Here is a 25954-nt window from a genome sequence, read left to right on the forward strand (position 1 = left end):
GGGGCTGGAAATGGAGATTGGGAGCCCACTAGAGATCTGACCCCTCTGATCATAAGGCCTCTGCTTTCCATAGTCAAAAGGACCATACCTCCTGAACTGCAGGAGCAGCTGAAGACCGTAAAGACGCTAGCCAAAGAAGTTTGGCAGGAAAAAGCAAAAGTAAGGAAGAGTCAACCCACTTTGTCTTTTTTTTTGAGATGGAGTTTCGCTCTTGTCGCCCTGGCTGGAGTGCAGTGGCACCATCTCAGCTCACTCCAACCTCCACCTCCCAGGTTCAAGCGATTCTCATGCCTCAGCCTCCCGAGTAGCTGGGATTACAGGCATGTGCCACCGTGCCTGGCTAATTTTGTATTATTATTTGTATTATTAGTAGAGATGGGGTTTCTCCATGTTGGTCAGCCTGGTCTTGAACTCTCGACCTCAGATGATCTGCCCACCTTGGCCTCCCAAAGTGCTGGGATTACAGGCGTGAGCCACTGCGCCCAGCCCCCACTTTGTCTTTTAATGCTAATAATAGCACTTTCCATTTGTATTTTATGGATTAAATAGCCCTTTCTTTTACATTATTACCTAATTGGATCTTTGCAATCTTATCAGATAGGAACTGCACCTTGGGTATCATCGTGTTCATTTCCCGGATCTAAAACCTGATGCTCAGGCTGGGCACGGTGGCTCATGCCTATAATCTCAGCACTTTGGGAGGCCAAGGCAGGAGGATCACTTGAGCCCGGGAGCTCGAGACCAGCCTGGGCAACATAGCAAGGCCTTATCTCTACAAAAAATTTAAAAATTAGCCGGACATGGTGGTGCATGCCTGTAGTCTCAGCTACTTGGGAGGTTGAGGCAGGAGGATCACTTGAGCCTGAGTTTGAGGCTGCAGTAAGCTATGATCACGCCACGGCACTCTAGCCTGAGTGACAGGGCAAGACCCTGTCTCTAAAAAAAATTTGTTTTAAACTGATGCTCAAAGCTATTATGATTCAGCTGAGCCAAATAATGAGGGCTTTGCTCTTTTCTTTTTTTCTTTTTTTTTTTTTTGAGACAGAGTCTCGCTCTGTCACCAAGGCTGGAGTACAGTGGCGCAATCTCGGCTCACTGCAAGCTCCGCCTCCCGGGTTCACGCCATTTTCCTGCCTCAGCCTCCCAAGTAGCTGGGACTACAGGTGCTCGCCACCATGCCCGGCTAATTTTTTGTATTTTTAGTAGAGATGGGGTTTCACCGTGTTAGCCAGGATGGTCTCGATTTCCTGACCTTGTGATCCGCCCGCCTCGGCCTCCCAAAGTGCTGGGATTACAGGCGTGAGCCACCGCACCCGGCCTTGCTCTTTTCATTATCTGTGGCAGCCTTGGAGTCCAGTTTGTGGATTTTCTGGGGCCAGAGGTCATTGCAAGGGACGGCCAGATCCCTTCAGACATTCTCCTTTTTTTTTTAAATTGAGACGGAGTCTCGCTCTGTTGCCCAGGCTAGAGTGCAATGATGCGATCTCGGCTCACTGCAACCTCTGCCCCCTGGGTTCAAGCTATTCTCATGCCTCAGCCTCCCAAGTAGCTGGGATTACAGGCATGCATGTTCATGCCCAGCTAATTTTAGTATTTTTAGTAGAGACAGGGTTTCACCATGTTGGTCAGGCTTGTCTGGAACTCCTGACCTCAGGTGATCCTCCCACCTCAGCCTCCCAAAGTGCTGGGATTACAGGTGTGATCCACCACGCCCGGCCCAGTCATTCCTTTTTTTTTTTTTTTTTTTTTTAAGACTGATTCTTGCTCTGTTGCCCAGGCTGGAGTGCAGTGGCACAATCTCGCCTCACTGCAACCTCTGCCTCCTAGGTTCAAATGATTCTCGTGTCTCAGCCTCCTGAGTAGCTGGGATTACAGGCGCCAGCCACCACGCCCAGCTGATTTTTGTATTTTTTAGTAGAGATGGGTTTCCCCTTGTTGGCAAGGCTGTCTTGAACTCCTGACCTCAGGTGATCCACCCGCCTCGGCCTCTCAAAAGTGCTGGGATTACAGGCGTGAGCCATCGTGCCTTGCCCAGTCATTCTGTTAATGCCAGCTTTCTACATCCGTGGGATGGATGAATGGGCGGATGGATGTCCACAAGGGCTCCTGGCTTTTGTCGGAGGGGGTTGGGTTAGTAGAGGGAACGGGGAGGGCTGGCATGAGCTGCATGCAGGGGCACACTTGGGAAGCGGGAGCTCAGGCCTGCCTGACCCTCCTCATTCACTGGGTTTGTAGGTGGAAAGGCTGCAGAGGATCCTGGAAGGGGAAGGGAATCAAGAAGCAGGGAAGGAACTGAAAGCTGGAGAGCTGAGATTGCAGCTGGGTGTCCTCAGGTAAAATGCCCCAGCTAAGAGCAGCTGGTCCCCTGGAATCACGAATTCTCAGCCAAGGAGGTGATGGCGGCCAGTGGCTCCCTTATGCCCCTGAATGGACCACTGTCTTTGGCCTGGATTGTGTCTGCTCTTCACATTGTCCATGTCTAGTTCAAGGAACTGGTAGAAGTTCCCCAGGTTCCCAGAACAACTCAGGACCAGGTCTTGGAAAAGCAAAAATAAGCTTCTTAGACTGTGTCCCCAGTCGGAGGCTGAAGGAGACCACTTCTGACGGCCCCTCTGAGCTCTCTCTTTGCAGTGCCCAGTCCTACCACCCAGAAGCCTCCCAGGACAGAGGCATAGCCCGGGACTCCCTGGACAAAATCCAGTGGAGGGGGGTGGAGGGTGAGAGACCTCCAGCTGTGTCTGCATCCCCCTGCGTCCCTGATGGCCCAGGCTCTGCATGGGTCTGGCCTGAGTGTGGAGTCTGGCAGTCTCTCATCGTGCACCAGAGGCACCGTGGCTGACATAGAGAAGGAGCTGGCCGAGTTGAGGGAGAGCCAAGACAGGGGCAAGGCTGCCATGGAAAATTCTGTCTCTGAAGCCTCCCTTTACCTGCAGGACCAGGTGAGGATTCCCCACTCTTCAGGGACCAAGGGCCCTTCTCAGAGCTGGCTTGGCCCTGCCCTCCCACCTCTCATCAAAAACTAGGTCCCTCCCATCGTGTGTGTGTGTGTGTGTGTGTGTGTGTGTGTGTGTGTGTGGTGTGTGGGCAGGGAGTGGGGGGGCGGTGGTGAATGTGTCCAGGATCCAGATCCCTGCCCTCCCACCTCTCATCAAAAACCAGGTCCCTCCCATCGTGTGTGTGGGGGGGGCGGTGGCGAATGTGTCCAGGATCCGGATCCCTCCTTATCCAAAGCCAGCTCTGAGTCCACAAGTGGCAAGGGAAAGGAACCCCTACAACACCTGTTTACCTCCCATTCGATCTTTCCCTATCTTTTTTTTTTTTGACATGGAATTTCGCTCTTGTCATCCAGGCTGTAGTGCAGTGTCGCCATCTTGGCTCACTGCAACCTCCGCCTCCCAGGTTCAAGCGATTCTCCTGCCTCAGCCTCCTGAGTAGCCAGGACTACAGGCATGTGCCACCACGCCCAGCTAATTTTTGTATTTTTAGTAGAGACGGGGTTTCACCATGTTGGCCAGGCTGATCACGATCTTTCCCTATCTTTTTTATGATATAATTCATATATCAATAAATTCACCCTTTTAAATTGAATAAGGTAGTTTTTAGTACAAAGTTGTGCAACTATCACCACAATCTAATTCCAAAACATTTAATCACCCAGAAAGAACCCTGTGACTCTTAGCAGTCTCTCCCCGTTCCCTTCTGTCCCTCAGCCCCTGATAACCACAAACCTGCTTTCTGCCACTATGGATTTGTCTATTCTGGACATTTCATATAAATGGAATCATACAACATACACTTTTGTATCTGGCTTCTTTCACTTAGCATGATGTTTTCAAGGCTCATCCATGTTGTAGCATGTGTCAATACTCCATTCTTTTTTATGGCTTCATAGCATTCCATTCTGTGTCTATGCCACAATTTGTTTATCTAGTCATCAGCTGAAAGACATCTGGGTTGTTTCCATCCTTTGTCTATTATGAATAATGCTGCTGTGCACATTCATGTATACATTTTTTTTTTTTTTTTGAGACAGAGTCTCGCTCTGTCGCCCAGGCTGGAGTGCGGTGGCACGATCTCAGCTCACTGCAAGCTCTGCCTCCTGGGTTCCTGCCATTCTCCTGCCTCAGCCTCCCGAGTAGCTGGGACTACAGGCACCTGCCACCACGCCCGGCTAATTTTTCAAAATATTTTTAGCAGAGACGGGGTTTCACTGTGTTAGCCAGGATGGTCTCAATCTCCTGACCTTGTGATCTGCCCGCCTCGGCCTCCCAAAGTGCTGGGATTATAGGCGTGAGCCACTGCACCTGGCCATAATAAGTTGTTTTTTTGTTGTTGTTATTTTGTTTTGTTTTTGGAGATGGAGTTTCGCTCTTGTTATCCAGGCTGGAGGGAAATGGCACGATCTTGGCTCACTGCAATCTCCACCTCCCGGGATCAAGTGATTCTCCTATCTCAGACTCCTGGGTAGCTGGGACTACAGGTGCACACCACCATGCCTGGGTAATTTTTTTGTATTTTTAATAGATACAGGGTTTCACCACATTGGTCAGGCCGGTCTTGAACTCCTGACCTCAGGTCATTCACCTGCCTCTGCCTCCCAAAGTGCTGGGATTATAGGCATGAGCCACTGCACCCCGCTTTTTTTTTTTTTTTTTTTTTGAGACAGAGTTTCGCTCTTGTTGCCCAGGCTGGAGTCCAATGGCATGATTTCAGCTCACTGCAACCTCCGTCTCCCAGGTTCAAGCAATTCTCCTGCCTCAGCCTCCCAAGTAGCTGAGATTACAGGCGCCCACCAGCACACCTGGATAATTTTTGTATTTTTAGTAGAGATGGGGTTTCACCATGTTGGCAAGGCTGGTCTCAAACTCCTGACCTCAGGTGAGCCACCCACCTTGGCCTCCCAAAGTGCTGGGATTACAGGCGTGAGCCACGTGCCTGGCCCCCTTTGTGCTTTGAGCCACGTTCCAGGCTCCCAAGTTGCTGGAACTGTGGTGTGCACCATGTCCTGACCCCGGGCCAGGAGTCCTGCCTGAGGAGCAGCTGGGAGCGTTTAAGAGTCACCTGTCAGTCCAAGCTAATGTCTGGCTGTCCCAGGACCACACTCAAGAGAGAATCCACTTCCTGTTGGGCTGGCCTAGCCTCCTTTTGCAGGCTTTTTTTGGAGGCCCCCGCTTCCACATGTCCCATCTTTAGCCACCTTGGCCTCCTGCCTTTCTCTGAATGCACTCCTATTCTTTCCTGCTGTTCTTTACACAGATAGCTGCGGCTTAGTCTTAAGACTCCACTGAAATGCCCATTTTTCTGGGAGGCCTCTTCCTCTTTTCGAGAGAGAACTGGCCAGTCCCTCTGCATCCGGGGCCCTCAGAGGTACCTGCCTCCGGGCAGGCTCTTCTGGTTGTAAGTGGCAGCATATCTGTGAGCCCAGGCAAGAGAGTGCTGCCCTGGGGATGTGCAGCTGTAGGGCATGGAGGAAAAGGGAACTTCCAGGCCATGGAGGCAGGCCAAGGTGGGCCACCCCACCTGTCCCTCTGCATCTGCTTTTGTGGGTACCTGTGTCCCTCTCCTTACCCATCCTCTCAGCCCCCACGTCACTCTCCTATTCCACTCTCAATCCACCTTGCTCTCCCTCGCGCTCCACAGTGGCTGCCCCAGCCCTGCAGAGTCCTTTCTGTTCCATCACCCACTCCCCAGAGAGGAGCCCAGGTTGGCCCAGCCTCTCTTTTTGAGCCAAGCAACATGTCGCAGGTCTTTGGCCAGTTGAGGGACCGGCTGCCCTTGGATCAGCTGTCTACCTGGGAACTCTCATTTGGGGTGACGAATGGGGCCCGCGGGATGCAGAGGAGAACACTGGGGCAGCCTTCAAGGCACTTGCCCTGGAAGGGGTTTGCACCGCCCAGCCTAGGAGAGGCCCCTGGAGCAGTGTCAGCACCTGCCACGTTCCTGTATTGTGAGTTATTTACATGCTAGGTGGATGGAGCATGTCCGTTCCCCCTGGCATGTGAGTAGGAGCGTGTGCAAGCCCACCCCTCACAGCCCCAGAGCCTGGGGCGGGGCCTGTGTATCATTAGGGTCCTCTGTGTGTTTATGGCCCGGCTAACTGGCAGCAGCACTTTATGATTTAGCTAAAGAAGAGATGTTCTCATGCTGAGCCCGTGGGCTGGCTGGAGAAAGCTCCAGAGGCCTTCTTCTGGCAAGGGCTTGGTTCAGTGTTGACACTGTGTTCCCGGAGAACTCTCTCTACTCACCGTTTACTGGATAGATGCCCACGATGGCACATGCTCTGGGAGGCACTGAGGATGCAGCAACTGCCCAGGGCACGACAGGGGAGAGGCACACAGGCTAGGGGCAGTGCCAGCATGGGCAGAGCGTGGCTGTGACTGGCCTCACTGCCCTGCTGCTGCCGTCTCTCCTGCACGCAGCTGGACAAGCTCAGGATGATCATTGAGAGCATGCTGACCTCCTCCTCCACGCTCCTGTCCATGAGCATGGCCCCGCACAAGGCCCACAGCTTGGCTCCTGGCCAGATCGACCCTGAGGCCACCTGTCCAGCCTGCAGCCTGGATGTGAGCCATCAGGTCAGCACGCTGGTGCGGCGCTATGAGCAACTCCAAGACATGGTCAACAGCCTGGCCGTCTCCCGACCCTCCAAGAAGGCCAAGCTCCAGAGACAGGTGGGGCTCTGCTCGCCTCCCTCCTGCTGCAACTGGACGTGGCCCCACAGGGGAGGGCCACCCTGCTGCAGACCCACGGAAGTGGGGCGGGTGTTTGGGCCTCAAGGTCAGCTCTCCGTGGTGGAGCCCTTTAGCCAGATCCCACAAGAGTCCCTGGTCTTTCTGCAGGTCCACAGCGAGGGTAGCAGCAGAACTAGCTTTGGGGACAGGAGACCATGGGGAAGAGCTGGCTTGATGGGGTGGGACAGCACAGGCCGCTGAGTACAGATCAGTGCCCTTCGCGTGCCCTGGAGACACAGGCCCAACTGTAGGAGATGTTGACTCCCTGGCACGCAAGTCTTCCAACCCCTTCTCAATTTCCCTCGAAAGGGCAGGCTTGCTGGTGGGGGCGGGCACAGCCACAAGTCCTGGGTCCTGCCTCTTGGGCTGAGGAACTCAGATTTGGGCCAGGAGAGGAGGGGAGAATAAAGCCCACAGCCCAGCTCTCAAGCGCCCCGGGATAGCACATCACTCCTGAGCCTCCGTCACCTCTGCTGACCCCTGACCGGCAGGCCAGGGTCACAAGGCTAGTCCATGGGGATGTAGGTGACTGACGCTTGTGTCCTGTGGGGGTGGACACCCAGAAAGGGCAGACAGAGGGCCTCCCGCGCTGTTAGTGGAAAATTGTTTTCTGTTGTTTTTGAGACAGGGTCTCCCTATGTTGCCCAGGCTGTTCTTGAACTCCTGGGCTCAAGTGATCCTCTCGCCTCGCCTCAGCTTCCCAAAGTGCCAGAATTACAGGCATGAACCACTGCTCCCAGCCTTGCAGATGTTTTAAGGGCCAACTTACCTGGGGCAGCAATATTATGGCAGCAGGGGGTGGGATCGCGCCAGCAGCCTCCGAGAGCCTTCCCAACCCTCCTGCCGCAGGATGAGGAGCTGCTGGGCCGTGTGCAGAGTGCCATCCTGCAGGTGCAGGGTGACTGCGAGAAGCTCAACATCACCACCAGCAACCTCATCGAGGACCATCGGCAGAAACAGAAGGACATTGCTGTGAGCGGCTGCAGGGTGGCTGGGATGGGGCCGGGGCTCAATGTGGTGCCCTAGCCCCGCAGCTGCTGGCTCTTTTTTTTCTCTGTTCACTTGGCCTCCCCAGATGCTGTACCAGGGTCTGGAGAAGCTCGAAAAGGAAAAGGCCAACAGGGAGCACCTGGAGATGGAGATCGATGTGGTGGGTGCCAGGCCCCAGGAGCCACGCTGTGTCCCAGGGCGGTCTCGCCGGCTGTTCTTTGAGAGACTGAGTGGAGGGGAGCTGGCGAGACGAGTGTGGGCTCTCAGAAACCTGCCTGGTGATAGGGGTCGACACCCCCAGGGAATGGGGCCCCTCCATGGCCAAATCCCAGATGCGGGGACCTCTGTCTGTCTCTGGGCAGAAAGCCGACAAGAGTGCTCTGGCCACCAAAGTGAGCCGTGTCCAGTTTGATGCCACCACGGAGCAGCTGAACCACATGATGCAGGAGCTGGTGGCCAAGATGAGCGGGCAGGAGCAGGACTGGCAGAAGATGCTGGACAAGCTGCTCGCAGAGATGGACAACAAGGTGAGGCAGGGGCATGGCGGGGCTCTCCATCCCACAGCCCTGCCTCCAGGATCGGGACAGCACCACCTTCTCCTGGGTCAGCCCCCTACCTGCTTCCTTAGAGGGCCCCTGGCCCCTCTTTCCCCGCCACAGCTGGACCGCCTGGAGCTGGACCCAGTGAAGCAGTTGCTGGAGGATCGGTGGAAATCGCTGCGACAGCAGCTCAGGGAGCGCCCCCCACTCTACCAGGCAGACGAGGCAGCTGCCATGCGGAGGTGAGGCCTGGGAGGCAGGGGAGGAGGCTGGCACGCTCTTCAGGGGGTGAGGGCAGAGGGGGCTGGGGGTCTCCAGACAAACAGCTCCTGCCAGCACACAGCGGATCCTGCCCAGGACTGTCCCATGGTTGGAGGGACAGAATTTTAGAGCTTGAAACGCTCTTCTAGCTCAAGCCCCTCCGTATTACAGCAGAGAAAGGGAGGAGGGGAGGCTTAAGGCTCTCAGGGTTTGGCTGAGCTAAGCTGGGCCTTTGGGACAGGGAGAGGTCCTCAGTACCCAGAGCTGAGACAGCTCCTGGGGGCCTGGCCCATAGTACCTGGCCCGTGGTAGGCTTGAATTCCAGGATTCCCATTCGTGGCCACCAGGGGGCGCCCGAGACTTGCACAGGGCACCCTCAGGGGCCCATGGGAAGCCTGCTGGCTTCGGGTTAGGACAGGGAGGTCTGGGATGTGAGCCCAGAGGTGGGAGCAGATGGATTCCCCGGGAGCAGGGACATGATCTGCACCCTGGTGGGCTGAGCTTCCAGGGGCCTGCAGAGCCCCAAGCCCTTCTGGGTCTTCCGGGCAGAGCACTCACCCTGCGTGTGCGTCCCATTCCTAACAGGCAGCTCCTGGCACATTTCCACTGCCTCTCATGTGACCGGCCCTTGGAGACACCTGTGACTGGACAGTGAGTGCCCACACCGCCGGCACGTGGCCTCGCACGGCAGGGCTGCGTCTCCTCCCTTCACCTGTGTCCACCTGTCCTCTCCCTTTCTTTCATGCGTCTGCTTCCAGCCCTCGCTCCCTTCCAGGCCGGGGGCGGGTGGGAAGGTTCTTTAGGCAGGTGGATTTGGGGGACCGGACTTGTCCCACTCTGACCCGCCCCTTCTCCCTCTGTCCCTGCCCAGTGCCATCCCCGTGACCCCCGCGGGTCCAGGCCTACCTGGGCACCATTCCATCCGCCCCTACACGGTGTTTGAACTGGAGCAGGTCCGGCAGCATAGCCGCAAGTATGCTATGGGACAGCATATGGGACATATGGGTCCGGGGCCAGGGCTCTGGATGGGGAAGGCAGCGGACGGGGATGACTCCGGAGGGCCTGGCGGAACGTGACAGAAGGCAGTGCTGTGGGATAGTGTGGAGAGCCTCCTCCTTGGAGTGGGACAGTGGGGGCCGCAGGCCGATTTCTGAACTAGCTCCCCGGCAGTTCCCGAGGCATGAGCGTAGGAGGCAGACCTAGTCACACCTGCTTTTGGGAGTTACGGTGGGACTTCGTCAAGGGCACCAGCTGCCTCTGAGAGCTCCTCTACTTCTCGACCTCTTCCTCAGCCTTCGGCTGTCTCAGCAACCCCGGGATTAGAGCGGTGGGGGGAGGGTCCGGTATAGCTCAGCCGGAGGGTGGGCTCAGCCAACGAAGGAGGCTGGCGGTGGGCATCTCATGCTCCCTCCGGCTCCTGCCCACCTCTCTGCTGCTCCCCTTCTCCTAAGGATGGGAGTCCATAGTTCAGAGGACTTCAGGCTGCTCTTGGAGCCCTATGGGTTCCAGGTATGCGGGGCCAGGTGCGCCGAGATGGGAAGGCCCGGGGCTGCCCTCAGCTCCTCCACCCGCAGCTGCAGACAGGCAGCAGGGCTTTCTTCCATTTGGCTGGCCTGCACTTCCCCATCTGAGGAAAGCCTTCCCGGCAAGTCTGGCCCTCAGATGCTGTGGAAAGGGCTACTGCTGAGGGGTCAAGCTGCCCAGCAACCCCCAGCCTAGCTGGGTCCTGCACAAAAGGGACCCGGAACTGAAGGATTTGGCTTACACAAGGTCAAGGCCCCCGCCATGGGCCAACCCTCCCTCTGTTCTGCTCATACCCTGCAGCCTCAAGCTGGGCAGCGCCTTCCCTCGGGGTGACCTGGCGCAGATGGAGCAGAGCGTGGGGCGCCTGCGCTCCATGCACTCCAAGATGCTGATGAACATTGAGAAGGTGCAGATCCACTTAGGGGGCTCCACCAAGGCCAGCAGCCAGATAATCCGCGAGCTGCTGCACGCCCAGTGCCTGGGCTCCCCCTGCTACAAAAGGTACAGGAGAGGCGGGTGAGGCCATGGGAGCAGGCACCCAGCGACCAGGCTTGGCTTCTGCTCGTGCACGGCCGTGCAAATGCCTTGCCCCACTGCTGGGGGAGAAAAGGGAGTGTGTGTGTGTGAAAGTGTGGGTGAGGGGTGTTAGTGTGTGTGTAATGTGTGTAAGCCATGTGTCTATGGGTGTGTCAATGTATGAGTGTGTGTAAGGGTGTGTGTGTATGAGTGCATGTGTGTATGAGTGTGGGAGTGAGTGCGTGTGTGTGTGTGGGTGTTTGAGTATGTGTGTGCATGTATGAGTACATGTGTGTATGAGTACGTGTGTGTGTGTGCATGTGCATGAGTATGTGCGTATGTGTATATTCGTGTGTATGTGCATAAGTACGTGTGTGTGCATGTATGTGTGTGTGTGACTGTGTATGAGTACGTGTGTGAGTGTGTGGGTGTGTGTGTGCACGCCTGCCCATGTGCACAGTCACTGGGGTGGCCCGGCCTCACGGCTGCTCTGCCCCCGCCCGCCTGTTCCTGGGCCCCTGCTGCTCAGCCTCCCGGCAGCCCCCGAAGAGAAGCTGCCCCCCTTCCCTCTGGTCAGCCCCATGGGTGGGTGAGTCCCAGGTGACATCCCTGGAGGTCTGCTCCCAATGACTCCATCCTGTCTTCATCACAGGGTGACAGATATGGCTGATTACACCTACTCAACTGTGCCCCGGCGCTGCGGGGGCAGCCACACCCTCACCTACCCCTACCACCGCAGCCGCCCGCAGCACCTTCCCCGGGGCCTGTATCCCACTGAAGAGATCCAGATTGCCATGAAGGTCAGGGCCCTGCCTGGAGCCACCAGGGAGGGAGGCCCTGACATGGCTCCAGATTCCTGAGTCATTCTCTAAAGCCACCAGAAATCAGCCAGCCCTCTGCCTTGAGGCAATTCCTTAATCAGACCCAGTCAAAGCCTCAGATTCTTACCCTTTTCTGGGAAGAAAGATTCATCCCGGCCACCTGCCTGCCCAGCAGCATTCCGGCCTCCCAGGCCTCCCACCGTGGCCCAGATACCATTTCACCTCCCTCCACCTTCTCGCTCCACCCTAGTGCCTCCCAGAGCCCCCCAGGAGGGTTCTGAGACCACAGTGCTCTGTGCCTCAGTCCCGTGTGAAGGGGCCAGGGGAGGGCTGTGGCTGCTACAGTGGCGACGGTATCTGTTCACTTCTACAGCATGATGAGGTGGACATCTTGGGCCTGGATGGCCACATTTACAAGGGACGGATGGACACAAGGCTGCCAGGCATCCTCCGAAAAGACAGTGAGTGGAGTCCAGAGGCCCCCAGGCACCTCACGTGGGTCCCACAGGGCGTGCATCCATTGTGGGGCCTGGCACTTTTATGGGCCACTAGACCCTGGGTGTCTTCCTTCTCCATTCCCCTCACTCCAAATGTGCAGGTCTCTCGAAAAGCCACCAGGTAAATGTTCACAGGTGGAGGACAGCTGTCCAGCCTCAGCCATCAGCTGGGATGGGGTGGCCCCGTGTTTTCTTGCCAGCCTCCATCCCGGCTGCACTGCTGGGTTCTCCTGTCTTGGCCTCTGTCCATGGCATCATCAGGGCCTCCTCCTCCTTCAAAACTCAGCACAGTGCCCTCTGCTGAGCCCCACCGCTTCAGCCCCCGAATGCCCGAAGCCTGCGCTTTGTCACTTCCCATCATGCATTTAGCTGTGTATGCGCCTTTCTAGATGCCTCCCTTCCTGCCCTGGAAACCCCAGGTCAGAACTCACCCCACACCTGGCACAGGGCTGACATGTGCAGGTCCTCAGGGACTCTGTGCGAGTGGGTGGCCACGAGAATGAATGAAGACCGCTTCTCTGGGGCATAGCCACAAATTCAGAATGACGAGGACCCCACTCAGCTGAGGCCGGCCATGACCAGCAGCCCTGCGGCCCTCTCCCCACCCCCAGGGGTTCCCACAGAGCTCTCACCGCTGCCTCAGCACTGACCCTTCCCTCCTGCCCCCCATCAGGCTCAGGGACCTCAAAGCGCAAGTCCCAGCAGCCCAGGCCCCACGTGCACAGGCCACCATCCCTCGGCAGCAATGGCCAGCTGCCCTCTCGGCCACAGAGCGCCCAGATGTCGGCTGGCAACACCTCAGGTAGCTTCCCTCTGGGTGGGGCGTCCTGCCAGGCCTCCCTGCTGGCCCTGCCGGCCCCCTTTCCTGCTCATGTAGGGCCTTTATCTCCCTGGAGAGGGGAGGGCCTGGGAGCCGAAGGAGGGGATGGGTGTGGAAAAGAGGAACCCCGAGTGACTGAGTGATTTGTGCCCCTTCTGGGAGGTGGGTAGGTGCTGTTACTGTCCCATTCCACAGAAGATGAAATAGGGACAGGGTCACCACCACGCATCTCTGGCTCCAGGTCCATGCCCTTGCCCTGCTCACGTGCACTCACTGTCATGGAGCTCGTGCGCCTGGGCTCTGCATGGTGGCTGCTGGGCACAGGCCATGCCCGGGTCCCCAAGAGGCCGCGACCCTGTCATGGAGGAACCTCTCTCTGCCTCCCAGCCCGGAAGATCCCTTGGGTCCTTGATCTCCGCAGGAGCTAAGTTGGGCCTGAAGGTCAGGAGGGTTTGGTAACAAGGCCCTGCAGCCAGGAGGCTGGATCACTGCCAAGTGACCCTGGGCAAGGTCACTCTTGACAAGGGCTCTCCCCTCTCCAGACCTCAGTTTCCTCGTCTGTCATCAAGGGGGTGCTGGGTTAGTGCTGCTTGGAGTCAGGCCCCCCCAAGAATCTAATAAAAGCTGCCGACCTTCCTCCTGTAAAACAATTATGCACCCACATTCCTTGTGAATGCCTGTGGGAGGTTCAGGGACCCTCCCCCACCAGAGCCTCCACCCTCCCCTGCCCCTCGGCTAGATGCTCTCCAGCATCACTCCAGCCCTCAGTGAGGACCCGGCGCTGAGGGAGGAGGAAATCACAACAGAAAAGTGGCTGTGGTGCTCATGGCTCCTCACCATCATCCAGGGCCCCCCACAGACCAGGCAGTTTAGGAGCTTTACACGGACGAACCACTTTTAATCCACGTACCAGCACTCAGAGGTAGGGGCCGTTAGCACCACTTACAGCTGAGAAAACTGAGGCACAGAGAGGTGAAGGTCCTTGCTCTAGGTCACACAGCCAGGAAGCGGCAGAGCTGGAGTTCAAAGCCAAGCCCTCTGGCCCAGAGGCTGTGCTGGGAACAGCAGGTCTCAGTGGTGGACAGTGAGCACATGACTGTCACCCTGGCTCCCAGAACTCTGTTTTCTTGGGAATACTTAGCTCCCTTCTCCCAGTGTCTACTCTAAGGGCACTGAAAATGCCCTGGAAGCAGGAGAGAGGGACTGGTAGTCTCAGGAAAATTCCTGTGCCTATCGGTGTGGATGTCGCCTCGTGTCTGTATTAACAGGAAACAGTACCAAAGAGGCAGCTCTTGGCTCCTGCAGAAGGACGTGTTTGCTTATTTTTCATTCACAAGATCATGAAGGGTGCTTCATGACTGCTTAGGAGCCCAGATGGGCCTGTGCCGTGCCCCCCGGCCCCGGCAGCTCCCCTCCAGCCTGTGTCAGCCCAGCATGGCGAACAGAACGGCTCTCAACCTCCCTGGGCATTGGGCAGGCTGGGGTGACCCCTGGTGGGCTTGGGGAGTGTGTTGAGCAACCTCAGCACCCCTGTCTTGCAGTTTCTTCTCGTCAACAGAAAGATAGACCTTCCTCCGAGGGCCGTCTCTCCCAGCCGAACACAGCCCACCCGTCCAGCTCCACCGCGGTGGCAAACAGGGGGCTGGAGAGGCACGTGGACATGCTTCCTGGGGAGGGGCTCGAGGATCCCACGCGGGGGCCGCGGTCCAGCACCGCTCAGTGAGCGGAGGTGTAAATAAACATTCAGGAGGAAGCTTAGGTGTGGCGAATCTTCTCTGACAGTCCTGGCTCAGGAAGATGGAGGGAGAGGGAAGTACCCGCTGCTGGCCAGGCAGCCCTCCACGTGCCTCCAGACCACCCCCAGGCCCGCCCACTCGGTAGACCTTCTCTTGGACAGTGGGTCTGGTTTGTAGCCTGAAAGTGAGTCCTCAGCTTCCATTCTTCAAGGGCGCCGGGGCTTCGGAGGGCTGGACACTGCACTGGGGACAGGGAGACTCCTGGCCCCGGCACCAGCTGGGCCGGCGCTCACCCCACCAGCTCTCTCCTGGCCTCAGCTAGATTGGGGGTGCCCTGCCTTCTGGCTCTAGACCTGCCTTCTAGCCTGGGGGGCTGGGGCCCGTGCTATCAGTGTCCAGCACTCTGGGGGTGAGGGTGGCAGCTGCCTGCTGCACTCTTGCTGCTGGCTCAGGGTGGTTCGTGACCCCTGGCGTGGGATTCCGGGGAAGCAGTGCCAGTGGCTGGAGGCGAACCCCTGCAGCCGGCTGGGCAGGTATCTGTTTGCCGCCCTCCGCTTCTCTCCCTTGAGTGGGCTGCTGCAGAGACAGCCGGGGCCTGAAGGCACAGAGCAGGGGCTGCTGTGGCTGTGACCCAGTTTCCCCATTTCCCTCCTAGAAAAAGACATCCAGGCGGTGGGTGGAGAGGTGGTGCGAGCCTGGCGCTTGTCGCTTGTGATTTGCTTCCCTCTGCCCTAGCCCCAACACCTGCAGGCAAGGGACTCACTAAAGGTCTTGGCAGGTGAGGGGACAGAGGAGTGCAGGTGAGACTGAGCTTAGGCCAGTGCAGCAACTGCTAGAGACGAGCCCCTATCACTGCTGCAACCCACTTGAAGCTCCTGGGACCAAGGAGTCCCCTGACCTCCTGAGCTTGGGCTCCAGCCAGATTCTAGGGGTCCCCCAGTAGATGAGAGTGGCCCCCCCACCCTGAGGTTTATAAGGCCCTGAGGTCACCAAAGCCTTTCTGCCTCAGATGCTCCCTCCTCAGAGAAAAGGAAGTGCTCAGAGTTGACAAAGGGGCTCCCCCCACCCCCAGTTCCCATCTCCCCAGCATGGGAAAGGGATGTCTAGGGTAAGAGGCCCGCTTTGGGGTGTGAGGAGACAAAATCACACAGGAAAGGAAAATGTGGCGAGAAACAGCCCAGAAACAGGTTTCTGGCCCCTGACCCTGGTGTGGGCAAAGCGGGGCAGGCTTGGCTGGGTCGGGTGGCCGCTCCCTCCTGGCCTGCTCTTCGGAGACCCTGGGAGTCTTCATGTGATGATGTCATGCTCAGAGCTGGACAGAAGAGAGGAGCTGCTCAGACAGCGGAGCCCCGGGCGGGCACCCCTGTGCCCCAGCCCCTTTCTCCCCGGGCAGGAGGCAGAGGCAGGGCCGCCCCTCCCCCGCTCCAGCTGGGCTCCTGTTGCTCTCGGCCCCACCCTGGCTGTGAAATGTCAGAAGGTGGCTCAGTTTCCCGGGTCTAGAAGCCAAATTCACCAGCTTGGCAGGGAGGTGCAGCCCAGCCCTCCTCACCCAGGCCTTCCCCACACCCACAGAAGGTCCCAGAGCGACATTCCCTAAGCCGGCCAGGGCAACCCCCCACCATTCCCGCACCTGGGCATGGCCCACACCTGGGTGGACCCCGGTGCAGGCCCAGGAGGCCTGGGGACGTCACAGCCTAACCACCCACGTGCTGAGAGGGGCTGCCCCTTCCAGCCTGGGAAAGCACAGGTGGGCAGGGGCGGGGGGAGGGGGAGGAGTCTCAGGGGTTTCCAACCAGGAAACAAAACTGAAAGGACGAACCCAGCTTCCAAGCACGTCCGTGTCACACGCAGGGGTGGAGGGGCAGCGGGGCCCACCGTTCCGCTCCACTGGAGGTGGGGCTGCCCCACCGTGTGAGGGGCCTGAGGAGGCTCAGAGGCAGGATGCGGTGGGTGCCGGGCCCGGCCCCTCTCGACTTTCACTTCACTTCCGGCCTGAACCTCCAGAACCCTTGTCCTGCCTGTGTTCCAGCAGGACTTGGGCCCCGTAGACCCCAGCAGAGGGCGAGGCAGGAGGACGGGACAGGAAGGGGCTGTCCAGACTGTATGGCGGTGAAGGGCAGGACTGAAGGAGGAATCCCAGCCACGCGGCCATCACCCCCATCAGCCAGGTGGACAGGCTCCCCACGCAGCTGACCTCCCGCGCAGCAGGACCACCTGAGGACGAGCTGCTGGGTCAGGAACTGGTAACCTCGCCCCATGCTGACGCCTGCAGGGCTGCGGGGAAGGGGGAAGGGAAGCAGGCCCCTCTGGGGACCCGCCAGCCTTAACTGAACTTTGGGTCATGGCCACTCCACAGGCCATGACCCAAAGGGACATACTGCCCTGGGAAGCTGAGGGGAGGAGTATCAGAGATGAGCCCAGCTGGAAGATGCTTCCTGGGAGGGCCTGGGGGGGCCATCAGGAGGCCCCCAGCTAGAAGGAAGCTCTCCCCACTGCAGATGAAAATGGCTTCCAGCTCTTCTCACTAGGGCTCTGTGGGTGGGGGCTACACCGATGGGGCCAAGAAGGGAAGGTCACAGAAACTCAGGACGGACCCCGGCCCCTCTCTCCTCCCCACACCAACCTGGACCTTGCTGTCAGAGCCCCTGGTGTGACCATCCCACAGCAAAAACATCCAGACCAGCCCAGTGGCAAGGGACCCCCACCACCCCTCTTCTGGGGTGACCGCTTTTCCCACCAACGGAAATAAAAGCACCGCAAACCAAGGAAGTTAGAAAAGTCTCTTTTTAAGTTTTTAAATTAAAATTTCACCCTGGTGAGATGGGATTCTGATTCGGGAACTAAACCCAAAGGCAGGCTCTCCACTTTGGACCTGGACACGCAGCGGGAGGGGCAGGGCGCCCAGGGCAGTCAAGTCCCCTGCTGGGCAGAGCCTGGCCTTTGACCCAAGTCAGCTCCTCAGTGCCACATCAGCCCTGCACATTCAGCAGGAGACAGGGGTGACGAGCTATGGGGCCACAACCAGCAATCAGAGGTGGGGAAGAGGCCATGGGGAGAGAGCCCTGATACCAAGAGGGCCTTCCACAACCTTGGCCTCAGGCCCTCCTGGGACCTGCAGCTGCTCTGTGGCTGCCCGGTGACTGCAGGAGTGGTGTCCTCTTCCAGATTCCAGAAGGCATGGCTGTTAAAGGAGGCAGCTGACAGATGCCTTGTGCCTGCAACATCACTCCATCGGCTCTGCAGCATGGCAGCCCGACCCCCGAGCACCCCAGGTGTGCCAGGCCCATTCTCACGCACATTAGTTATATTTATCTATTCATATATATTATAGTTATATATTAAAAACAGAGGAAAACTTGCCTGAAAAACTCCTGAAGGACCCAAGTGGCCCAGGAAGTTTACTGTCCCCCCCACCCACAAAAATTCTTTTATAAAATCTTCCAGTGCGATCTTCGGGAAACCCCCTGCCCTCCCCGGCTCCCCCCTCCCTGGCCCTCCTGTGTCCCCACAACCCTGGGCTGCCCCCAGCTCCAGCCCAGCGCCCGGCGGCGTCCAGTCTCATCTCTGGCCGTCCATGGCCGCCATGGCTTTCTGCTGGGCGCCCCCCTGCTGTGCTCCTGGGGGCCACGTGGGCTGTGGGCGGTGGAGGTGGTGGAAGGTGGTGGGGGAGGAGGGCGGGATCCAGGGTGTCTGGTGGCTGGGCGGGGACGAGGCCCAGAAGGGGCTGAAGTTTGCAGGTGGGGAGCAGGCTGCGGCTGTCATGGGGCTGTTGCTGCTCTGCAGGCCCTCGGAGGCGCGGAGCTTGGAGAACATGGCCAGCGCGTCGGGGAAGTTGGGCGGCGTGGCAGGGGTGTTGCTGGGAGTGCACATCTGCAGGAGAGAACACGGGTGTGGGGAGGCTGCCTCGGGGGTCCCCGAGCCACTGGATGGGGCTTACCCAGGTCAGCCGCTCCTTTACTCCCATTTTTCAGCTTCATTCATTTTCACACAAGCAGCTTCCACAGGACAAAAGCGCCCTCTCCCCCAAGCTAATACAAACAGAAAACAAGGACAAAACCCAAGAACCTTATCAAAACCAACGGGGTTTCATGAGGCCTGGAAATGACACCCCGAGGAGCATTCAAAGTAAATGGTTAATTGCACCCAGGAGCTAAGGTGTCAGATTAAAGTGAAAGGGCAAGGGGGCAGCCCAGGACACCACTGTTCCGCGCCTTCCCTGGGCAGGGAGACCAGCTGACTGCCCCACCAGCCACCCTCAGATGCTCCCAGGCTGCTAGGCAAGGGAGAGCGGCCAGCGGGGAGGCTCTGCCTCCTGTGCCAACCCTGGAAAAGTTAAGCCACCTTGGTGGATGGGTTCACACCACACTAAGGGTGACAGCCACCAGGCCTTGAAGGCTTTGCCTCCCTTAACAATGACACTTAGTGGCTTCAATTATCCTCTCTTTATGACAAATGAGGAAACTGAGGCCCAGAAGTCAAGTCACTTGCCCGAAAATGCACCCACAGCAGAGGGCAAGTTGAGAAGACGGACCTCCCCAGCTCCCAAGTCTGCAGGCCCAAGCTCTTAACATCTACTGGGCCACGCTGCACAGACAGAGTCAAGAGCCCCTTTATATCTGGGCCCCTTGAGGACACAAACCAGGGATTTCAATGTCCTGTGTCTGTAGCGTCAGGCCGCACACACAGCTGGCCTGCCCTTGGCTGCAGGCTGGCAGTTTCTCAGTCTGTCCAGCCCCTCAGTCCTCTTCCTGGGGGTAGCTACAGTCCCCCATCTGCTGTCTTCTGTCACTACCCTGGGGGCAGGGGCTGGAGTGCCATCCAGGAGCACCTCGTCAGCAGCATGGGCAAGAGGCAACACAGAGAACAAGACCACACAAAACTGGCTGGGACCTCAAAGCTGCTTTCTCCCTTTCCCAGGAAGCCACAGGAGTCCTTCTTTGAATTTCTCCTAATTTTAGCAACACTGGCCCCTCCCCCAGGCGCAGGAGTTGGGGGAACAAGACTTGAGGGCTCTTCACCTTGAAAGAGGGAGCTTTGGCAGGGCGCAGTGGCTCACGTCTGTAATCCCAGCACTTTGGGAGGCCGAGGCGGGTGGATCACCTGAGGTTAGGAGTTCGAGACCAGCCTGACCAACATGGTGAAACCCTGTCTCTATTAAAAAATACAAAAATTAGCTGGGTGTGGTGATGGGCATCTATAATCCCAGCTACTTGGGAGGTTGAGGCCGGAGAATCACTTGAACCCGGGAGGTGGAGGTTGTAGTGAGCTGAGATCGTGTCACTGCACTCCAGCCTGGGTGGCAGAGCAAAACTCCGTCTCAAAAAAAAAAAAACAGAGGGAGCTTTCACAGCTAGAAACTGGAGGTTGTGTAGGGGGTGTGAAACATACATGGAAGGGGGACACTAGCACACCCTGTCCATTGAGCCCCACACCATGTCAGCACCCAGGGCACCAAGGGAGCTGTGACCCTTGCCTTTCTAGGGGTCCTCAGTGGGAGGCCAAAGGACTCAATGCAGAGGCCTGGCCCCACCCAGACCTTTCCCCTCCTCCTGCCACTACTCCCTGCCCTCCCCCCCCTCTGGGGATGACTTCTCGGCAGCAGGAAACAATGAATGAAGGGTGGGGGTGGAGGCCAATTGCATCACAGCATCGTGACCGACTTCCCCAGTTCCCCGCCAGCCAGCGAGGCCTGTCTCCTCAAACAGCCGCCAGAGAACAGCAGGGAGGATGGCTGGCAGGCCTATGGTGGCCTGCCTGTGTGAGCTTGGGCAAGTTCCTGAACCTCTCTGGAGCTTCTCTCTGCTTTTGTAAAATGAGGGTTTTGAACCAGATATGCCCCCTCGGCCAGTTCTCAAGAAAACCCATTGTCCCCTGTACCCTTGTCCTCCCACTTCAAGTCTGTAGTGCCTTTCTCCACTTCCAACTGGGAAGCCCTCCTTATCAACTGGGAAGCTTCCAACTATGGGAATCTACAGTAATGTACGGGACAACCATTTATCAGTTACTCATGACTTCTGGTTTTGCCATTTTGCTGTTACTGGTCTCTAGTGTTTTGTTTTTTGATCTTTTTCCTTTGACTTACTTTGTCTAAAATAAATTGCCAGGCCGGGTGTAGTGGCTCACACCTGTAATCCCTGAACTTTGGGAGGCCGAGGCAGGCGGACCACCTGAGGTTGGGAGTTCGAGACCAGCCTGATCAACATGGAGAAACCCCGTCTCTACTAAAAATACAAAATTAGCCAGGTGTGGGATTACAGGTGGCACGTGCCTGTAATCCCATGAGGCAGGAGAATCATTTGAACCCAGGAGGTGAAGGTTGCGGTGAGCCAAGATCACACCATTGCACTCCGCCTAGGCAATGAGTGAAACTCTGTCTCAAAAAAAAAAAAAAGAAAAGAAAAGAAATTGCCAGCTGGGTGCAGTGGCTCACACCTATAATCCCAGCACTTCGGGAGGCTGAGGCGGGAGGACAGCTTGAGGCCAGGAGTTCAAGACCAGCCTGGGCCACACAGAGACTCCCCCTGCCCCAGCCTTTCTCAAAAATAAAATTAGAAAAAAAAAAAAAACAAACCACGAACTTTTTGAGAGCAGGGATGGTGTCCTCCACTGTGCTGCTAAGGCACTCAGACTTGGGCACTGATGGACACACTGGTTACGTGTGTTACAAAACTGCTGCCTTCCTTGAGGGAAGCTTCAAAAGAGATTTAGCATCTCTTTGGGATTTGCAGAGGAGGGGCAATAGGAACTAAACAGGATGCCAGACCAGCTCTTCCTGGGGAGCCTCCCTGTTCTCAGCCCCTCAGAATGGCTGTAGTATCTGGAAGTTCTGAGCTTTTTGGGATGGCCACAGCTGGTGGGAGGAAATCTCAAGGATCCTCTGACAGGAGATGGCAGGAAGCTTCGAGACTCAAGCATAGGCGGGCGCTGGCCATTTCTCCTGGTCAAGTGCAGGGGACGGTGTCTCCTGGAGATGAAACCCTCTTGGGTTTCTAAGAGCCCTGTGGCCAGCACCATGCTCCCATCATACTCAAATGCCATTTTGGCTTGATTTATATACAGCATCAGCCATTCTGAGGAAAACTAGCTAAAAAGGTCAAGACAGACCCTCTACCTGTCCTCTGTGACTAGATGAAAACAGAGAGCCAAAGGCAAGGGCACCAAGTGTTAAAAATCCCAAAAATGCACCTAGAGTCCACAACAGCTCTCCTGGGGAACAATGTTTTAAGATCCCTATCGCTGAGCCCTGCCCCTCCTCCCCCAGCAGGGCTAATAGGTAACTAGGGGGGTAGGGTACAGGAGGGATGTCCTGGGCCTCAAGAAAGCAGAGTACCCCATGGCCAGGAGGGCAAAAGCTTGGGCCTGGGCCAGAATGAAAAAGAAAGCAAATCCAGACCCCGGACCACTTCTCTGTGTGCTGGGCTGGTGGAGCTCAACACAGAGATTAAAGACACATTCCTGGCCTTATCTTGGGTCAAAATCTGTGTGTCCTCCTGGCTTGGGGGATGTATGTCCTTCCAACTTCCCAGTCCCCTTGGGTTTCGGAAGGTTGAACAGATCTTTGTGGGTAGAGCCCGGCTTCCTGAGCCAGGGTGGATTCATGCCTTTCCTGTTCCCTGTAGCGCTGGGTGTGTGTGTGTGTGGAGGGGGAGGGGGGAACCACTCAACAGCACGAGGGGGTCCCCATAAACACAAGCACCCCCAGCGCCCTCCCTGGGCCCTTCGCGCGGGCTTCCCAGTGTCCCAGACGTCCGGGCATCACCCGAGCCCCCTCCCCATCCCCTGGCTCTGGGGTCCCCCAGCTCCTGAGCCCCGCGCCAGGCCCCCGGCCCTCTCCCCCTCCCCCCAACTTTGGCGCCGCTTCCCCCCAGGGACCAGTGCCGGGCACCAGTCCCGAGGCCAAGCAGCAGCAGCCCGGGAGGCGGGCCTCAAAGTTGGAGGCGCCAGCGCCGGCCCGGGAGCCGCTCTTTCCTGGAAGACATTTTGGCTCTTTGTTTACATTCGCGGCGCGGCGCTCCCCGGCAACATGGCTGTCACCGCCGCGCTGACAGCGGCCCCGGCCCGCGCCCCTGCCCGCCGCCGCTTACCATCTGGTGGTGGTGGTGGCTGTTGGGAATGTTGGTTTCTTGGAAGAACGTGCTCAGCGCGGTCTGCGGACAAACAGGGCAGTGACACGGCGGGCCAGGCGGAGTGAGGAAACGCAGCGGCCGGGCCCCCCACCGGCTCTCCCCGCCTCCGCGCCCGGCCCGCGGCCCCCGACCCTCGGCTGCCCCACGTGCAGGGGGGAGCCGGTCCCGGCCCCGGTCCCGCATAAGACCCGCTCGCGGGCGCCGATCGCCTTCCGGGCCGACAACAGGAGCGCTCCCCGCCCCCGCCGCCGCCCGGCGTCCCCGACCCCCGCGGCCCGGCCCCGCGGCGGCCAGGTTCGCACCTCGAACTGCCAGTGGGCCGCCTGCAGCAGCTGCTTCGCCTGGTCGGCCGCGCAGCCCGCGGCCAGCACGAACTGGTTGATCATGACCTGGTGCCGCAGCTCGTCCATGTTCACCGACATGGCGCGGCGCGGGGCCCGGCGTCTCCGGCCGGACGCAGACGCGGGGCTGCGCGGGCGCGGGAGGCCGGCCGCCCGGGGCTCCGGGGCTCGCGCTCACCGCTGCTGCCGCCGCTCCGCCGTCCGCTCCGCCGCCGCCCGCCCGGCGAATGTTGTGGTTCGACTCCCGCGGCCCGGCCGACACCACAAACAACAGCGCGGGGCGGGGCTGGGCCGGCCCAACGTTCGGGGACCGCCGCTGATTGGCCGGGGCGCCGCTCCGCCAGCGCCCGGCTCCCGTAAGGACGTTCGATTCGAATCCTGCGGCCTGTGGGGCCCTCACTGTTTCTCTTTTCGCCCGGCCGCGCCCATTGGCGGAGCTCGGCGCCGTGGGGCTCCCCAGCATTGGCCGGCCGCTGTGTTTTGGCTCATCCGGCCTCGTGGTTGGTCACGGCCGGGCGTTCGGGGCGGGGCCGCGCACTCTGATTGGCCTCCGGTGGTCCTGTTTGAACTCAACTTGAAAACCCGGAGTGCCTGCTGATTGGCCGAGGGCCCTCTGTTTGCTGTTGTAGGCTTGGGGGTGGTGCGGCCAAGTTCATTCATTACTTCATTGAAACAGAACATGCTCAGCTGGAAAAGCAAGACAGAGTGGCTTTGACTCATTTCCTCTGAAAGATGTGGTCATCTCGAGAAACAGAATGATCAAAATAGAAAACAGAGCCTTTGCAGCTGCTCAAGTCTCAAAAGCATGTAATTTTTAAAAATAACTTTCAAGCAGTCCAATTAAAAAAAATCTTTTATTGAAATATAACGTACATTAGGAAAGTGCGATGTCGCAGGTACAGCTCCCAGACTTTTCACCAAGTGAACACCCAGATCAATTAACAGAACGTTACTTGCACCCTAGGAACCCGCGTCCTGCCCTCTTCTAATCACTACCCACCGCAAGGATCGAGCAGTATTTTCTCAGTTTTTAGACCAAAGACTTTGCTCTCTGAAGATGGAAGCCAAGACTTACGTACAATAAATACGATATGCAAGGAAATATGCAAGGAAAAAAGTGAGACTTTCTCTGTGGCCAAAATGCCAAGTCAAGAATTTTTTCTTGTTAAATCGGTTGACCTAACTGAAGCTTTAATTTTCTTTTTTTTTTTTCTCTTGCTTGTCACGAAAGCTAAGATGAAGCTTTAATTTCTACCATCTTTTAAAAAAACAACGGGTGGCAGTAGGGGTGGAGTCTGGGGTTGGGATGGCTTACACCTATAATCCCAGCACTTTGGGAGGCCGAGACAGGAGGATAACTTGAGGCCAGGAGTTCAACACCAGCTTGGGCAACATAGCACAGACTCCATCTCTACCAAATAAAAACAAACAATAACAAACAATGAGTGTTTCTACAGAGATACTGTTTCTCAGTGGTAGCCCTTTAAAGTCCAAAATTTGGTGGTGGTGGTTGTTAGATAGGGCTAGAGTGACATGATCATGGCTCACTGTAACTTCGAGCGATCCTCTTGCCTCAGCCTCTTGAGTAGCTGGGACTACAGGCACACATCACCATGCCTGACTAATTTTTGAATTTTTAGTAGAGATGAGATCTCACTATTGTTGCCCAGGCTGGTCTTGAACTCCTGGACTAAAGTGATCCTCCTGCCTCAGCCTCCCAAAGCACAGGGATTACAGGTGTGAGCCACCATGCCTGGCCCCAAATTTGTCTGTATGTGCTGAGCTTCCATCTTCTGGATTAGGGTTTGATCTTCAGGGCTGTGTTTGAGAATTGTGGGGGTAGGAAAAGAACTAGGAGTTTAAGCAGATTGGGGAAGGGGCAGAAGAGATTGGGAAGATAAATATTGTTAGGGATTCACTGTTAGAGTTTCTGTTTCAGGAGAACTTTGTGAGTTTTTTATCTGAACTACTAATTACAGAGTGTATTTTAACCAGTTAAAGGTCTGCAGAACAGAAGGAGGTTTATAATAAGAAAGCACGTCGTGGTTCTATCTTGACTTTGCCTAAATTGGATTTAACTCCCTATCTAAGAAAACTTGACAGTATGTATTTTTAAAGTTTACAAACAAGAAGATTACAATTAACGTTAATGTTTCTGTACTGATGAAAAACAAATTCAGGTACTATCATGAGCTCATTCCATTTGGTTCGTTTTTTGTTTATTTGTTTGTTTTGAAGGAGTAGGAATCAGCTTTTTCCTGGGAATGGCCCTGAAGTACACGTGGGCTGGGACCTGGCGTGTGGCTGGAGACTCCAGTACAGCTTGCAGCCTTCCCGTCCAGTAATTGCAAGGTGAAAACAAAAGTGAGCAGCCAGCAGCATACATCGCCAGGGAGCTCAGGCCGCAAGCAGCCCAGAAGAAGGAAGTACTGTCACTGTGGGGCTCCAGGTTTTCACAAGTACATGCGGGTGTCAAACATGCCAGGGCCGTGAGTAGGAGGGTCTACCCTGGGGAGAGACATTTCTGGCTGTAGTGGAATGTCCCCTATGAGCCCGTAGGTCTTAATTCAGAAGTAAGTTCCCAAGGAAAGCAAGAGTCCAAAGTTGCCAAACCTGTTATTTCCTGGAAATCAAGGCAGTTTATCCAGTTTATGTAATGTTTAACAATTGCAGGGCCCAGCTGTGGGCACCTGGGCGGGGCATGGAGGGCAAGGCCCCCAAGCCAGAGAGACTCAGGTTCTAGTTATCTTCTGTGGGCCTAAGGTCACTCAGGAAGAAGGAAGGAGAGCAACAGAGCCCGTGATTTGTGGTCCTGAGACATGGAAGTGCTTAATCCATATTTTGGCTTCTGAGAATCCGCTTGGAGATGAGTAGCTGGGAAACCTAGGACTGTCCCACTCCTGGGAGAATGAATGAGGTCATGTTTGTAGAGGGCTTTGAGCTGATGGGAGGAAAGCAACTTCCTAAATGCAAGGTATTATTAACTGAAGGTACTATTATTTTAATCTGAGAGGACAATGTATGGTAGGTAAAATAGAGCAACTTTGGGAGG

The 25954-nt window shown here is 56.9% G+C and overlaps 2 protein-coding genes across 6 annotated transcripts in view; one reads left to right on the plus strand and one right to left on the minus strand.

The window, feature by feature from the left end:
* Nucleotides 1-17436, plus strand: part of QRICH2 (glutamine rich 2) — a 35026-nt gene extending 17590 nt beyond the window's left edge. Inside the window, exons 5-20 of one of the 5 annotated variants that reach the window (XM_063706072.1) lie at nucleotides 74-159; nucleotides 2236-2333; nucleotides 2825-2939; nucleotides 6420-6671; nucleotides 7581-7703; nucleotides 7807-7881; nucleotides 8084-8248; nucleotides 8381-8502; nucleotides 9107-9172; nucleotides 9393-9494; nucleotides 10346-10546; nucleotides 11214-11361; nucleotides 11756-11843; nucleotides 12553-12681; nucleotides 16468-16667; nucleotides 16934-17436. In XM_063706072.1, coding sequence (XP_063562142.1) covers nucleotides 74-159; nucleotides 2236-2333; nucleotides 2825-2939; nucleotides 6420-6671; nucleotides 7581-7703; nucleotides 7807-7881; nucleotides 8084-8248; nucleotides 8381-8502; nucleotides 9107-9172; nucleotides 9393-9494; nucleotides 10346-10546; nucleotides 11214-11361; nucleotides 11756-11843; nucleotides 12553-12681; nucleotides 16468-16628 — 1931 coding nt within the window. In that variant the 3' untranslated portion in view covers nucleotides 16629-16667; nucleotides 16934-17436. Of the gene's footprint in view, nucleotides 1-73; nucleotides 160-2235; nucleotides 2334-2824; nucleotides 2940-6419; nucleotides 6672-7580; nucleotides 7704-7806; nucleotides 7882-8083; nucleotides 8249-8380; nucleotides 8503-9106; nucleotides 9173-9392; nucleotides 9495-10345; nucleotides 10547-11213; nucleotides 11362-11755; nucleotides 11844-12552; nucleotides 12682-12940; nucleotides 14453-16467 lie in introns of those variants that run through there. The other 4 variants (XM_063706071.1, XM_019028182.4, XM_055388865.2 and 1 more) reach the window with 4 other exon arrangements.
* On the minus strand, nucleotides 17206-23274 carry UBALD2 (UBA like domain containing 2). The gene is made up of 3 exons (XM_004041049.4): nucleotides 22864-23274; nucleotides 22520-22582; nucleotides 17206-18305 (listed from the first exon to the last, which is right to left on the minus strand). The coding sequence occupies exons 1-3, from the start codon at nucleotides 22981-22983 to the stop codon at nucleotides 17994-17996; spliced, it is 495 nt and encodes a 164-aa protein (XP_004041097.2). The 5' UTR covers nucleotides 22984-23274; the 3' UTR covers nucleotides 17206-17993.
* Nucleotides 23275-25954: the final 2680 nt, after the last annotated feature.

This window comes from Gorilla gorilla, chromosome 4, assembly GCF_029281585.2.
Source record: "Gorilla gorilla gorilla isolate KB3781 chromosome 4, NHGRI_mGorGor1-v2.1_pri, whole genome shotgun sequence".
In the NCBI taxonomy this organism is placed as follows: Eukaryota; Metazoa; Chordata; class Mammalia; order Primates; family Hominidae; genus Gorilla; species Gorilla gorilla.